The sequence below is a fragment of the Phyllobates terribilis genome, unplaced genomic scaffold, assembly GCF_046119375.1.
Source record: "Phyllobates terribilis strain yellow unplaced genomic scaffold, ASM4611937v1 Scaffold_7__3_contigs__length_470593459, whole genome shotgun sequence".
In the NCBI taxonomy this organism is placed as follows: Eukaryota; Metazoa; Chordata; class Amphibia; order Anura; family Dendrobatidae; genus Phyllobates; species Phyllobates terribilis.
Genome location: NW_027362767.1, coordinates 399,712,170 through 399,728,459, shown reverse-complemented (window position 1 = coordinate 399,728,459; position 16,290 = coordinate 399,712,170). Strand labels below are relative to the sequence as shown.

Below are 16,290 nucleotides of genomic sequence, written 5' to 3'. Positions count from 1 at the left end.
AAGCCGCTGCCAGAGATGTCTGTCAACGACTCTCATGAAAACACAGGAGCGCTTGACAAAACGAGCAATCCTACGAATGGTGGAGTCAGGACTCAGGAGAGATAGCTGCAACCCAAGCGATTGTCCGATAGTCATCTTTTCTGTATAGGACCACTTAAGCTGGCCATAAACATTAGTCTTATGTTGGCTGAACATGATGAAATCGATGGGTTTGGCCGATAGTCTAATGTCTACTGGGGCGTTGGCCAAATGATGGTCGGGAGAGATGTCGATGAGGCATGTCTGATTTCGGACTGACAACCACATTGTTTTCCCTGAGATACTACACCTGCCGAAGTGTCAGTCGGCGGCTTTCTCATAACAGGAGCCTTGACCGAACGAGCGCTCCTCTGTATGGGAGAGTCGGCTGAGATGGTGATCGGTCGGACAATCTTTCGGCTGAGAGCCATCTAACGTGTATGGCCGGCCTTAGTATAGAAATTGAGATGTTCCTGCTTATCCCTCACCGACCAAAAACTATTTCTTTTTAACTTTGCTTGCCCAGTCTTGCCTTAATAATAATAATTCCGCAGCACTTTACTATTCTAGGGGGGACTTATACAGACAATATAGAATAAATATATCTCATATCGAAAGGAGTGAGGGCCCTTCTCGCAAGCTTACAGTCTATGAGGAAATGGAGGAGACACAAAATGTAAAATGTACATATATTGTATAATGCAGCCTTGATATACTAAATAGGATAAATAATAATACATGGACTGGTCGCCTGCCAGTATGTGTACAGTCCAGACCCAGGCTATTAAGTGCATGGATGGTATGACCTGAAATTGAAGAAGATTTTAATATGGGGGAAAACTGGGACAGTTAGATAGTATGTTGAGGCGATAGGCCAGTCTAAAGAGATGGGTTTTTAGGGTCCGCTTGAAACTGTGGGTATTGGGAATTAATAGAACTGTCCTATGTAGTGCATTCCAAAGAATTGGCGCAGCACGCGAGAAATCTTGGAGACGGGAGTGGGAAGTTCGGATTATGGAGGATTTTAGTTTTAAGTCATTGGCAAAATGGAGGGCATGTGTAGGGTGGTGGACTGAGGCAAGGGAGGAGATGTAGGGGGGTACTGAAGCGTGGAGTGCTTTGTGGGTAAGCATGATAAGTTTATTTTGAACTCTATATTGGATGGGCAACCAATGCAATGACTGGCACAGGGTAGAGGCATCGATGTAGTGGTTGGTGAGGAATATGATCCTGGCTGCTTCGTTAAGGATGGATTGGAGAGGGGAAGGTTTAGTAAGAGGGAGACCGATTAGTAGAGAGTTGCAATAGTCGAGACGAGAATGAATACTGTAAGAGCTACAGTAAGAGTTTTTGCCGAGTCAAAGGTGAGAAAAGTCCTGATTCTTGAGATGTTTTTGAGGTGTAGATGACCTGAATGAGCGAATGATTTGATGTGAGGAGTAAAGGAAAGATCTGAATAAAAAATGACCCCAAGACTGTAGGCGTGTTGCTGGGGAGTAATGGTGGAGCCACAAACGGGAATGGCAATATCGGGCACAGGTAGGTTAGTGGAGGGAGGAAATACAAGTAGTTCAGTTTTTGACAGATTCAGTTTTAGGCAGAGGGAGGACATGATGTTAGACACCGCAGAAAGACAATCACTGGTCTTTTGTAATAATGCAGGGGTGATGTACGGAGAAGAGGTGTATAATTGGGTGTCATCAGCATAGAGATGGTACTGAAAACCGAATCTGCTGATTGTTTGTCCAATAGGAGTGGTGTATAAGGAGAAAAGAAGAGGGCCTAGGACTGATCCTTGAGGAACCCCGACGGTAAGGGGAAGGGGAGAAGAAGAAGAGCCGGCAAAAGACACAGAGAAGGAGAGGTCAGAGAGATAGGAGAACCTGGAGAGAACAGTGTCCTTGAGGCCGATAGAGTGGAGCATAGTGAGGAGGAGCTGGTGATCCACAGTGTCAAAAGCGGCAGAGAGATCCAGGAGAATCCGCAGGGAGTAGTGACCATTACCTGCCTTTATATATACTCCAGAGCAGTACATCTGTTACCTGATAAATACACGGGTGCAGTGTTTCTTGCGGAATAGTAATCAGAGCTGCTTCTTGTAACAACTCGGGGCAGAATTTTTATAATCCGGAAGCTCACACTCACTGACTACAGGCAGAGATATTAAACACCATAAAGCATCGATAAAATGGATGAAATCTGAGTATCACAATCTATTGTCTCATTTTTTTAATTTTTAAACTTTTTTTTTTTTTTTACTTTTTGAAAGTAGAAAAACATTAACAAATCTATACACATTTAGTAACACCATAATTGTACTGATGGCGAAAATATATCTTTCCATTTTACGCCAATTATTTTTTTTCCTTTAGTTCCGTACTTTATAGGGTAACTAAAATAACTAAGCCACGATCAAAAGTAAAACATGTCTGCAAAATAGCAAGTTCCTTAAAAAAGCTGTGGTTATAGGAAGAGGGGGACGGAAAAAAAAAAGAAAGTTAAAAGCTACAAAAGAGTGTAATGTCCTCTACCTGCTGTGGTTGTATAATCATATTACACTATTATTACTATTATTATTATATTCATACTGTGTATGTCAGTGTGTCACACCTAACAGGGATAAGGAAAGGAAGAGCACAAAACTGATTCCCATGCTTGCTTTAATACATGGTTCCACTAGAGGGAGCTTGATTTATGCCTTTTTTTCAGCTACCATTGAGTTAAGAGTAGTGTTGAGCATTCCGATACTGAAATATCGGGTATCGGCCGATATTCACTGTATCGGAATTCCGATACTTAATTCCGATACTTTTATAATATCGAATACCGGAATCGGAAGTTCCCATAATGCCTGCGCTCTGCAGTGTCTGTGAAGGATGACAAGCTGGATGGCAGCGCTCAGCTGCGATCCAGCTTGTCATCAGAATGCCATCCCAGCGTGGGAGAATTCTCCTGATTGTTTAAAAGCCGGCGGGCGGTAAAAAGCCGCCGGCTTTTAAACAATCACACAGCCCCATACTGCTTCCCCGCAGCCTCCCACCCCGATCCTCCGCTCCCCTCGCCACCTCCAATCCCAATCGTAAATTAGGACCGGGCGGGGAGCGCAGCACCAAGGAGCGAAGGACCCGGGCGGGGAAGCCGGCAGTGAAAAGACTTCACCGCCGGCTTTCCCGTTCTGTGCTGCGCTTTCCCGCCGGTTATTTCAAATGAACAGCTGAGGTATCAGGTGATGCCGATCAGCTGTTCATTTGAAGTAGCCGCGGTGCCCTCAGAGGGTTCATGTGAGTTCATGCTTGACTGCATGAACTCACATGAACTTTCCCACGGCCGCACAGGTCAGCCTCACCTCCCAGACCCGTCATGATTAGTGTGTGCGGGGTGTGTGTGTGCGGGGTGTGTGTGTGTGCGGGGTGTGTGTGCGGGGTGTGTGTGTGCGGGGTGTGTGTGTGTGCGGGGTGTGTGTGCGGGGTGTCTGTGCGTGCAGGCAGACATAGGCCGATGTGACACTACTACTCCCATCGGCCTATGTCTGTCCCCCGTCCACTCGTGCCAGCAGTATCAGCTCGATGGGAGCAGTAGTTCCCATCAGCCTGATCCTGCTATATAAATTGCCCTACTGTGTCCCCAATAAATGTTAGATACATGTCATTGGTGGCCAGTGGTTACCTAAAAGAAATTAGTTTATACATTACCTGTCCCCGCCGATCGTCACCTAAAATAAAGTAAAAAATAAAAAACTACACCTATACTCACCTAGACACCTAATTCCCCGAAGCCATCGATCTCCTGTAATAAAATATAAAATAATAAACCACAACCTTATCCTTACCCCTCCGTAGCAGTCCACGAGTGTCCCACGAAGATCTCCAGTTCAGAGCAGCCACATAGAATGTGACCGCTCTGAACCGCTGCCGCCGCTAGAATGACGGGGCCGTAAGGGTTCACCAGAGTTAAGGCAGCGCTGCTCCGGTTAGCTGCTTTACGGCACTGCTGTATCGTGAGAAATTCCCACGGTACAGCACTGCCGTAAAGGAGGTCTCCGGAGCTGCGCTGCCTGAATGCACTCCGGTAACCTCAGTCAGTGGCTCCCGCTGCCGGGAGCGGACGTGTTCCCGGCAGCGTGAGCTTACAGCAGCCATGCACAGCTGTCACCATCTCCAGATGTGACAGCTGTGCATGGGAGATCAGCGCAGGAACGTGGACAGGTAACTATTTTTTTTTAGTAAACTAAGAATTAAATAAAATGGTGTTTTATTTCAAATAAATTATTTTTTTCTGGGTGTAGTGTGTTTTTTCTTTTTAACACTTTGTAGGTTAGTAATGGGGGTGTCTTATAGACACCCATCATTACTAACCTGGGCTTCATGGCAGCTGGCGCTGACATGAACCCCACCACTATTACCCCCTGCCACCGCACCAGGGCAGCGTGGAAGAGCGAGGCTAAGTGCCAGAATTGGCGCATCCTATGGATGCGCCATTTCTGGGGCGGCTGACGGCTGGTGTTTCTAGCCTGGGAGGGGGCCAATATTCATGGCACCCTTCCTGAGCTATTAATATCAGCCCCCAGCTGTCTGCCTAGCCTTTGCTAGCTATTAAAATAGGGGGGACCCCACGTCATTTTTTTGGGGGGGTCCCCCATTTTAATAGCTAGTAAAGGCTAGGTATTCAGCTGGGGGCTGATATTAGTAGCCTGGGAAGCTCCGTGGGTTTTACCCCCTTCCCAGGCTTCAAACATCTGCCCCAGCCGTCTGCTTAACCTCCGCTAGAGACTAAAATTATGGGGGATCCCACGCCATTTTTTTTTAAAATAAATCCTTTATTTTAACACTAAATGACATTTGAGGACTTAATAAAGATGCAGTCCCTAAATTATTATTTATTTTTTAATAAATTTTTCCCAAAACTTTTGACGTGGGCTTCGCCATATTTTTGTATGCCAGCCAGGTACAGCATCCAGCTTCTATGAACGCGCCATTTTCCGGGGCGGCCGCGGACTGCAATTTTCAGCGGGGGGCAGAAAGCTTGGGCCTCCCTGCGCTGCAGATTCCATCCCCCAGCTGCCTAGTTGTACCTGGCTGGACACAAAAATAGGGAGAAGCCCCACGTTTTTTTTTTTTTAATTATTTCATGAAATTCATGGAATAATTAAGAAAAAAAGGGCTTCCCTATATTGTTGTGTCTGGCCAGGTACAAATAGGCAGCTGGTGGTTGGGGGCAGCCCGTTCCTGCCTGCTGTACCTGGCTGGACACAAATATAGTGTGAAGCCCCACGTCAATTTTTTTTTAATTATTTCAGGAAATTCATGAAATAATTAAAAAAAAATTATGTGGGGCTTCGCCCTATATTTGTGTCCAGTCAGGTACAGCAGGCAGGAACGGGCTGCCCCCAACCACCAGCTGCCTATTTGTACCTGGCCGGACACAACAATATAGGGAAGCCCTTTTTTTCTTAATTATTCCATGAATTTCATGAAATAATTAAAAAAAAATTGACGTGGGGCTTCGCACTATATTTGTGTCCAGCCAGGTACAGCAGGCAGGAACGGGCTGCCCCCAACCACCAGCTGCCTATTTGTACCTGGTTGGACACAACAATATAGGGAAGCCCTTTTTTTCTTAATTATTTCATGAATTTCATGAAATAATTAAAAAAAAAAAATACGTGAAGCTTCTCCCTATTTTTGTGTCCAGCCAGGTACAACTAGGCAGCTGGGGGATGGAATCTGCAGCGCAGGGAGGCCCAAGCTTTCTCCCCCCCCCCCCCCCCCGCTGAAAATTGCAGTCCGCAGCCACCCCGGAAAATGGCGCGTTCATAGAAGCTGGATGCTGTACCTGGCTGGCATACAAAAATATGGCGAAGCCCACGTCAAAAGTTTTGGGAAAAATTAATTAAAAAATAAATAATAATTTAGGGACTGCATCTTTATTAACTCCTCAAATGTCATTTAGTGTTAAAATAAAGGATTTATTTTAAAAAAAATTGACGTGGGGCTTCGCCCTATATTTGTGTCCAGCCAGGTACAGCAGGCAGGAATGGGCTGCCCCCAACCACCAGCTGCCTATTTGTACCTGGCCGGACACAACAATATAGGGAAGCCCTTTTTTTCTTAATTATTCCATGAATTTCATGAAATAATTAAAAAAAAAAATGCTTGGGGCTTCGCCCTATTTTTGTGTCCAGCCAGATACAACTATGCAGCTGGGGGCTGGAATCCGCAGCGCAGGGAGACCCAAGCTTTCTGGGCCACCCCCGCTGCAAATTGCAGTCCGCAGCCGCCCCAGAAAATGGCGCGTTCATTGAAGCGCCATCTTCTGGCGCTGTACCCAACTCATCCAGGGCCCTGGTGCGGTGGCTCACTGGGTAATAAAGGGGTTAAGGCCAGCTTGGTATTATCAGCTGGCCCTAAGCCCAAAATTCATGGGGTCACGCCAATATTAGACATGACCACCATGAATTTCTAGTAAAGTATTTAAAAAAACACAACACCCAGAAAAAAGTCCTTTAATTGAAATAAACACACAATTCTTTATTGTTCTAAATTAAACCATACTTACCATCACGCCCATTCCAGCTGAAGCCAACGATCTCCTGCAATAAAAGTAAAATAATAAAGCAACCTCATCCTTACCTTTCCATGGCTCCCACGACAGCTTCAGCTCTGCTACATCGAGATGACAGGCTGGACCGCAGCAGAACGCTGCCATCCATCCTGTCATCCCGCAGACACTGAGAAGCACAGGCATGCTTGTGCTCCTCAATGTCTGGCTGTGACGGCATCCAGATGAGCCGAGGTCATGTCCAATGAACTCAGCTCACCTCATGCACGTCACTGACAGCGTGGGAAAGTTCTCCTGCACTCAGCGCTTCAGCGTGAGAATTCTCCCACGCTGTCAGTGACATACATGAGGTGAGGTCATGTCCAATGAACTCAGCTCACCTCATGTACGTCACTGACAGCGTGGGAAAATTCTCCTGCACTCAGCACTTCAGCGTGAGAATTTTCCCACACTGTCAGTGACGTGCATGAGGTGAGCTGAGTTCATTGGACATGACCTCACCTCATGTATGTCACTGACAGCGTGGGAGAATTCTCACGCTGAAGCGCTGAGTGCAGGAGAACTTTCCCACGCTGTCAGTGACGTGCATGAGGTGAGCTGAGTTCATTGGACATGAACTCGGCTCATCTGGATGACGTCACAGAGAGACACTGAGGAGCGCAAGCATGCCTGCGCTTCTCAGTGTCCGCGGGATGACAGGCTGGATGGCAGCTTTCTGCTGCGGTCCATCCTGTCATCTCGATGTAGCAGAGCTGGAGCTGTCCTGGGAACCATCGAAAGGTAAGGATGAGGTTGCTTTATTATTTTTCTTTTATTGCAGGAGATCGTTGGCTTCAGCTGGAATGGGCGTGATGGTAAGTATGGTTTAATTTAGAACAATAAAGAATTGTGTCTTTATTTCAATTAAAGGACTTTACTCTGGGTGTTTGTGTTTTCTTTTAACTTTGACTATGGGGTTAGTAATGGGGGTGTCTTATAGACGCCTCTCCATTACTAACCTGGGCTTGATGTCAGCTGGCATTATAAGCTGACATCAACCCCAACCCTATTACCCCCTGCCACCGCACCAGGGCAGCGTGGAAGAGCGAGGCTAAGTGCCAGAATTGGCGCATCCTATGGATGCGCCATTTCTGGGGCGGCTGACGGCTGGTGTTTCTAGCCTGGGAGGGGGCCAATATTCATGGCACCCTTCCTGGGCTATTAATATCAGCCCCCAGCTGTCTGCCTAGCCTGTGCTAGCTATTAAATTAGGGGGGACCCCACGTTATTTTTTTGGGGGGGTTCCCCCATTTTAATAGCTAGTAAAGGCTAGGTATTCAGCTGGGGGCTGATATTAGTAGCCTGGGAAGCTCCGTGGGTATTACCCCCTTCCCAGGCTTCAAACATTTGCCCCAGCTGTCTGCTTAACCTCCGCTAGAGCCTAAAATTAAGGGGAACCCCACGCCAATTTTTTTTTAAATAAATCCTTTATTTTAACACTAAATGACAAGTACAGTAATCAACACTGTCACTGTACTTCATATATATGTGACTGACATGTTTCTATCTATCTAATCTATGTGTGATTCTCTATTCTTTCTGTTCTAAATTGTCGGGTACAGATGCTGAATTGCCGGCCGGCTTTCTTAAAGAGACGGTGCATGAAAACACTATTATTTTTTTAAATAAATCCTTTACACTAAATGACAAGTACAGTAAGCAACACTGTCACTGTACTTCATATATATGTGACTGACATGTTTCTATCTATCTAATCTATGTGTGAAGCTCTATTCTTTCTGTTATAAATTGTCGGGTACCGCTGCTGAATTGCCGGCCGGCTTTTTTAAAGAGACGGTGCACGAAAACACTAATATTTTTTTTAATAAATCCTTTACACTAAATGACAAGTACAGTAAGCAACACTGTCACTGTACTTCATATATATGTGACTGACATGTTTCTATCTATCTAATCTATGTGTGATGCTCTATTCTTTCTGTTGTAAATTGTCGGGTACCGGTGTATGCCGCTGATGAATTGCCGGCTTTTCATGTCATTCTACATTATTCTTAGTTGTTTTACTTCATGTAGAATTAACCTACAAGGAAAGAAAGGGTTTATTTTCATTCCGATATTTGTGTCCCATTGACTTGCATTGGTTTCCGGTATCGGAATCGGCGATATCCGATACTTTTTGGGTATCGGCCCGATCCAATCCGATACGATATTTCCTGATATCGGAAGGTATCGCTCAACACTAGTTAAGAGGGAATCTATTTCCTATATTTTTTAGTAAATATAGGGAATCTGTCAGCAGGATTTCATACTCCAAACTATACCCGCATGTAGCTCTTTCAAAGACAAGTCCAGCAATACCTTTACATGGCCAGTCTGTTCCTCTGAGAAATCGGCCTTTGTATTTGTATGCAAATGAGGCTGAAGTGCTACGGTAGATCTGAAGCCTCTTTTGTTGGCATGTACAACAGATTAGGACTTATTATAAGTGTAAGGAGGACTTTATACTAACCAGACAGCAGATGGCGATAGTGTGTAAAGTTATATGCTTGCTGTTATGGGGGAGGAAAGCTCTCAATTGTTGGTTGTTTTTACTTCCTGTGTTTCCTTTCTTTCCTGAATGTGTTATGTAAGCAGCACACGGACTGTGTGACACTGAATTGTATCTCATGTTTAACCAGTATGAAGTAAATACTGTTTACTCAAGATATCTTGCTGATTGAAGCTCTCGTAAGTACAGTGGTGACTGTAAGAAGATGCACTCTGCGACAGGTTATGGGCCCAGGCTGGAACCCAGACACTAAAGCCCAGACACTACAGGCCCGCACTACAACAGGATCCTGGTTTATAACCCCAGATAACGGAGCACACAGATAAGCTCTATAAACAGGAGGAAATAAATCCAGATACAGAGTGACAGAGGAATTCATGATCCCAGGAGCTGGATATAATTACAGAGAATTCAACACAGGCAGGACATACAGGAACTATCAGCAAGAAGAAAAAAACAGGAGAATATCTTCAGTACAACTCTCTAAACAAGTAAGACTATATAAAGATGATGAGTAACACAGAACTGAAATTCACAGTAGCTAAACTGAATAGTGAAAATTATCAGTTATGGAAATTGAGTGCAAATGATGACATGCAGAAACACATATTCTCAATGATGGAAGTGATATCACAGCTAAGATCTATTGGTGAAGACATTAAAGAAAGTCATGTAGCAACTACATTATTGTGCAGTTTACCAGATTCGTATACAGCCTTGATAAATGCCTTTGAGACGAGACCAGAAACTGACATTACATTCGATTTTGTGAAAACAAGACTAATAGATGAATATCAGAGAAGAAAAGAACAAAGAAATGATTCTTCAACTGAAAAGGACAGTGAAAACGCTCTTACAGCTACAGAATTTAAAAAACCCTATAATAAAGAGACAAGAGAATGCTTCAGATGTAAGAAAAAAGGTAATTTAAAGAAAGACTGTACCATATGGAAAGCAGAACAACAAAAGTTACAACATAAAAAGCATACACAGAAAGTAAAAAACACAATTTCTGATTCATATGAGAATAATTGGAATGGCACATTTAAAGTAACAGACAAGAAATCATCACTTGGTTGGTTTATTGATTCAGGAGCAACGAGTCATATGACAAGTGACAAGAATTTCTTTACTGATCTTGATTTAGATAAGAAAGAAGCCATTTATCTTGCAGATGGAAGCAAAATAACCACAGAATGTATCAGACAAGGTATGCTAAATTGTTCAAACAAGTTCGGACAAGATTCAAAGATACTTGTACAGGATGTGTTCCAAAATTGGAAGGCGGATTATTATCTGTGAAACGTTTAACAGCAAGAGGACTTACAGTAAAATTCAAAGACAATGAGTGAGCAATTATTGCAGGAAACAAGGTGATCACCAAAGTCAAGGCAGATGAACAATTATATAATTTTGACACACCAAAGGAACAGATGAAGGTATGTACATATGATCACAAAAACTGTATTCACATGTGGCATAGACGTCTAGGACATAGACACCCTGACAGTATAAGGGAACTACAGAGAAAAGAATTGACAAAAGATTTAAAGATATCAGATTGCTCAATTACCATAAGATGTGAATGTTGTATAAAATCCAAAGCCACAAGGATATCTATTCCAAAAGAAAGTGAGATGAAAAGCGAAAGGCCATTTGATTTGGTGTATACTGACGTATGTGGACCCATGAAAGTGACTACATCAGGAGGCAATAGATACATGTTGACTTTTATAGACGACTACTCAAGATACACAGTCACATACTTAATTAAGAACAAAAGTGAAGTTTTTGATAAACTTGTAGACTATGTAGCAAGATCAAGTAACAAATTTCAAAGGAAGCCAATTGTCATCAGAAGTGATAATGGAGGTGAATTTACAGGTCACAGAATGGAAGACTACTTAAGACAAAATGGAATAGATCACCGGAAAACTGTTCTATACACACCTGAACAAAATGGAGTAGCAGAAAGGAAAAACAGAACTCTAACAGAAATGATAAGATGTATGCTGACGGATTCCAAACTACCAGAGAAATATTGGGGTGAGGCAGCAATGACAGCTACATATCTACAGAACCGACTTTTTTCCAGAAAACTGACGAAAACTCCATATGAACTGTGACAAGGTATGAAACCAAGTGTCAATCATTTAAAAGTTTTTGGATGTAAAGTTTTTATATTCATTCCAACAGAAAAACGTTCCAAACTTCAAAACAGATCCATGGAAGGAATATTCGTTGGATATAGTGAAAATTGCAAAGGATATAGAATCCTAGATCCCAAAACAGACAGAGTTACGGTGAGTAACAGTGTGACATTCATTGAAGATTTAAATGAAGACATTATGATTTCAGTTGAAACAAAAAATGAGAAAAACAATAGTGACATAACTGAAGAAATATCTGATGAGAAAGAAGTAGAAATCAATGAAGAACAAAATACTGAAAGTGAAGAATCACAACTACAAACAGACACAGAACCAAGACGTTCAATGAGAGAGAACAAAGGAAAACCACCAAAACGTCTCTCATACAAGACAAGCATAAGAAAAATCTATGAGCCTACCTCTTGGGAAGACATATCTAAACTTCCTGAATAAGAAGCTAATAAATGGATAGAAGCAACAGAAACAGAAATTAAATCCATGTATGATTCAAATACATGGACACTAACAGATTTGCCAGAAGGAAGAAAAGCCATAGGATGTAAATGGATTTTTAAAGTAAAATACCAAACAAATGGCACAGCTGAAAGATACCGAGCAAGACTCGTACTAAAGGGTATTCTCAAAAATATGGAGAAGACTATGTTGAGACATTTGCTCCAGTTGTCAAACACACTATAATAAGAACTTTACTTACAGTTGCAGCAATGAAACAGATGGAACTGAGACATCTGGATGTAAAGACAGCTTTTCTGAATGGAGATTTAACAGAAGACATTTACATGGAACAACCTCCAGGATTCAAAGATGAAAGAAATCCAAACAAAGTTTGCAAACTACAGAAAAGCATATATGGTTTAAAGCAAGCAGCTAAAGCGTGGAATGACAAAATCACGGAAGTACTTACAAATGAAAAATTTCAAAGAAGCAAAGCTGATCCATGCTTATACACAAAAAGGCTGATTAATAGATGGATTTATGTACTCATATATGTAGACGACATTTTGATTTCTTTTAAACAAGAAAGGGATAAAGAAAACATTCTAACAATCCTGAAGCAATATTTCGAAATCAAAGACTTGGGAAATGTAAAACAGTACCTAGGAATACAGGTAGAAAGAGTAGAAGACGGAAGTTTCCTACTGAATCAAAATCACATGATTCAAGACATAACAGAAAAATTTGGATTAAAGGATGCAAAAACAGTAAAGTCTCCAATGGAAACTAATTATCTCAAAGAGATGAACAGTGAAAAAAAAATTCTACCAAATAATGAAGAATACAGAACAGCAATAGGAAAACTACTGTATCTAGCGACTGTTACAAGACCAGACATCGCAGCAGCAGTAGGAATCCTGAGTAGAAAGGTATCAAAACCAAATAAAGCTGATTGGAATGCTTTGAAGAGAGTAATGCGTTATTTGAAAGGAACTAGCAATGTTAAACTGAAATTACCCACAAGTGATAATTGCATTTTAACAGGATATGTTGATGCAGATTGGGCTGGAGATCCAACTGACAGAAGATCTACCAGTGGACATATTTTTTTTTCTCTCAGGTGGACCAATCAGTTGGACAAGTAAGAAATAGTCAATTGTGACACTGTCTTCAACAGAAGCAGAATATGTTGCCGCAGCACATGCGAGTCAAGAAGTACTGTGGTTAAGACAATTGTTGACAGAATTAGGACAACCACAGTTGGAACCAACAAAACTGAAAGAGGACAATCAAGGATGTCTTGTTCTTGCTCAGATGGAAAGAGTCAATCCAAGAACCAAGCATATTGATGTGAAATATCATTTCTTGAGAGATCATCAGGAACAAGGAGTCTTGAAGTTAGAGTATTGTCCTACTGAAGAAATTACAGCAGACATCTTCACGAAGGTGTTGAATGCTGATAAACACCAGAGACTAATAAAAAAGTTGGGTTTGATTGAATAAGTCCTTACTGTTGAGAAAGGGTGTTGGCATATACAACAGATTAGGACTTATTATAAGTGTAAGGAGGACTTTATACTAACCAGACAGCAGATGGCGATAGTGTGTAAAGTTATATGCCTGCTGTTATGGGGGAGGAAAGCTCTCAATTGTTGGTTGTTTTTACTTCCTGTGCTTCCTTTCTTTCCTGAATGTGTTATGTAAGCAGCACACGGACTGTGTGACACTGAATTGTATCTCATGTTTAACCAGTATGATGTAAATACTGTTTACTCAAGATATCTTGCTGATTGAAGCTCTCGTAAGTACAGTGGTGACTGTAAGAAGATGCACTCTGCGACATCTTTCACTCAAGCTCATTATTTCATTTAAAAAAAAATGGACCAGTTTTAGACTATTTTCATTTATATTTTTCTAGTCCAAAAAATGATTTTATGGTGAAACCCTATTACATATATGTAGCGTACATTAAAATAAAACAACGTAACCAAGTGCAATGACATGTAGCTTTATTTGCATGGAATTAAATCAATTGAACACTGTCAAATATGAATCAATTATATATTATAATCATGATTGTACATTTTCTCTTTTGCAGTTACAAGAAAAATATACTAGAAATCAAAAGGGTTTTTTTGGGTTCAGAAACAGTGCCACTCCTTCCTGAGGATTTGCCTCGTATTACTCTTGTAAATAGGGACAAATTGCAATACCATACACGTCCTACGAACGGGAGTGGTGCTTTATTGCTGGTAAAAAGAAAATGGACCATTTGTCTAATCTTATTAACCTCTTTAAAGGTGTTGTCCAGTGGAGCCATTTTTTTTTTTATAAGGGCTTAGATTAGCTTAAAAAAAATTGAAGCAGTAATACTCACCTTCTCCGATTCCCACTCTCCCATTCTGACACTTACTGGGTCCACTCTACTTCGTGGTCCCATCTTGACACACCTAAAATGGCCAGAATAGCCCACTCATTGGCTAAGGTGGAGCACATCGGCAGACATTTTCAGTGCATTGAGACCGGACCAGGAAGTAGAGACTGGAGAAGAAAAGGTAACTGTCAGAACACTTGTGGAGAATCAGAGAGGTCTAAGATCATTTAGAAATCTTTTTCAGACACTGGACAACCCTTTTAAACATAAATGATCAACAGATCTTAGTACTCTTGATTATGGATAGTTTCTGATAATTTCTTGACTTTAAAATTATGAATCTTTTCATTTAAGCTCCTTGAAAGTAAGATCATATGTGATGAGATAACCATCATTGTACATGTAGAGCTTGTGATCGTTGGGGTTGTAGGAGAGACTCTGCACAAACTCCATCATTTTATCGAATGTTATACCCGATTGTTGCAGGCGGCATTAGCGAAAGTCTTGTGCTCTGCAGTGTTGGTGTGAAAGTTCAGTTTGCAGAGATCCGAGGTGTTATAGCAGTTATAATACAGTGAATTGTTGTACATGATCATCCCACCTCCTTGACCACACTTAGTGTAGCTAGTGCTAGTGCTACTAACTTTTACTGGAAGGGACCTTTCCATGTAAGTGCTGTAGATCAGGAGATTGTAGGTGCTATAAAAGCATAGGATGTCCAACCTCCTGCCATCCGTATTGAGAGGAGCCACAAATTGCATTCCTTGGTCAGCTCCAAGACACGAGTCACTTCCCCAACCTACCATATTTGTAGTTGAATCCCTGCCAGTTCAGTTGTACTACAAAAGGTTTGCTGATATTCACTATTCCTCCATGGTCACATTTGCCTGCGCAAAGGAAAAAAAATAACAGTGTTGGGTATTAATGTGATGTGTACAGTACGTTCAAACCCCCTTCACCTTTTCCAATACATTACAGTATTTTTTTTCATCAATGTATAGACAAAATCACCACATTGACAAAGTGAAGCCAAATTTCTACGACTGTCCAAATATATCATAAATAAGAAACTCAAATAACAGTTTCTTATATGGACCCTTTGTTCAGTAATGAAGAAACCTATTGTGGCAAGTACATACTCAGGTCCTCAATCGTACATGACTATGAGCTTGACATACCTGAATTTTTGTAATTTATTCAATTTTTCTCTACAAATGCTCTAAATCTCTGTCAAATTAGATAGGAAGCATTGCTACGTATTTATTTTCAGGTTTTGCAGACATCTTCAATCATATTCACATCTTGGTTCTTCCAGACATGTCATGATTGGTGGATCTGGTTCCCACAGTGGGACACTAGAAGCCTCTCAGAGTCACCAATGGGTTTTTGATCAATTCCCTGTTCAAGACTCTTGTTTCCTCATTGTTCAGTTTGGCAGGGAAACCCGCACTGGCATGAGTGGTGGATCCATTTAAGAAGAATTAGGTCCACGTCATTGGGATTGTCAGTGTTACAGCAATTTTTTTGAAACCTAGTGCAGATAAATTCTTTTACACAATCCAATCGCTCAAGAAAATAATGGAATATGGGAAGCCACTGCTGCAATAAAACACAAGTGTGAGCTTAACTTTTCTTGACTTAGGCTTTCCTGACTCACCGTAGTTGGCTGGACGAAGGTTAGGATTTGGTCTTGTCTGGTTCTTCTCACAAGCCTCCAACCATTTTTGTAAGGCTGCAATTTCTCTTCTGATTACTAGAACGTTGTTCTTATCATAGACTTCTAGCTGGTTCACCATGATGGAGATGTTACGTATCTGCAACAGATACACATTGTGATGAAACGTGAGCAGAAAATGTGGTCAGTTTGATGTCACATGGGCTCCAGCTATTGTACACTGATATTCTAAATAATAATTTGGATAACATGTTCCAATGTGCTCAGTATTAAATTTTCAACCTTAATTTGGAAATATTTAAGAATCCTATATTTTTTTTTTTTAATATAAATATTTCTTTACATAGATTTCTGATCAGCCATAAGAACATAGCTGGAACCAGGTCTGGTTGTGCATGGGCCATGAACTATGGATGTTTGGTATAAGATTCCATAAAGAAATGCGTTCTCAAGCAATTAGATATTAGGTGAAATTTATGGGTTCATGGCTGTGATTTTCACAGGTTAGGTG

General features: G+C 41.6%; 2 protein-coding genes across 2 annotated transcripts in view; both read right to left on the bottom strand.

Annotated features, from left to right (window-relative positions):
• Positions 1-14,170, bottom strand: part of LOC141155539 (olfactomedin-like) — a 47,799-nt gene extending 33,629 nt beyond the window's left edge. Inside the window, exon 1 of the mRNA XM_073642404.1 lies at positions 14,108-14,170. Coding sequence (XP_073498505.1) covers positions 14,108-14,170 — 63 coding nt within the window. The remainder of the gene's footprint in view (positions 1-14,107) is intronic.
• Positions 14,171-14,449: 279 nt separating this feature from the next.
• Positions 14,450-15,930, bottom strand: LOC141155538 (olfactomedin-4-like; the record flags this gene model as incomplete). Its single annotated transcript, XM_073642403.1, is given in 4 exon segments — positions 14,450-14,575; positions 14,578-14,904; positions 14,906-14,991; positions 15,762-15,930. Coding segments are annotated over 4 exon segments (708 nt in total), but the record flags the coding sequence as incomplete, so codon positions are not given.
• Between the last annotated feature and the right edge of the window lie 360 nt (positions 15,931-16,290).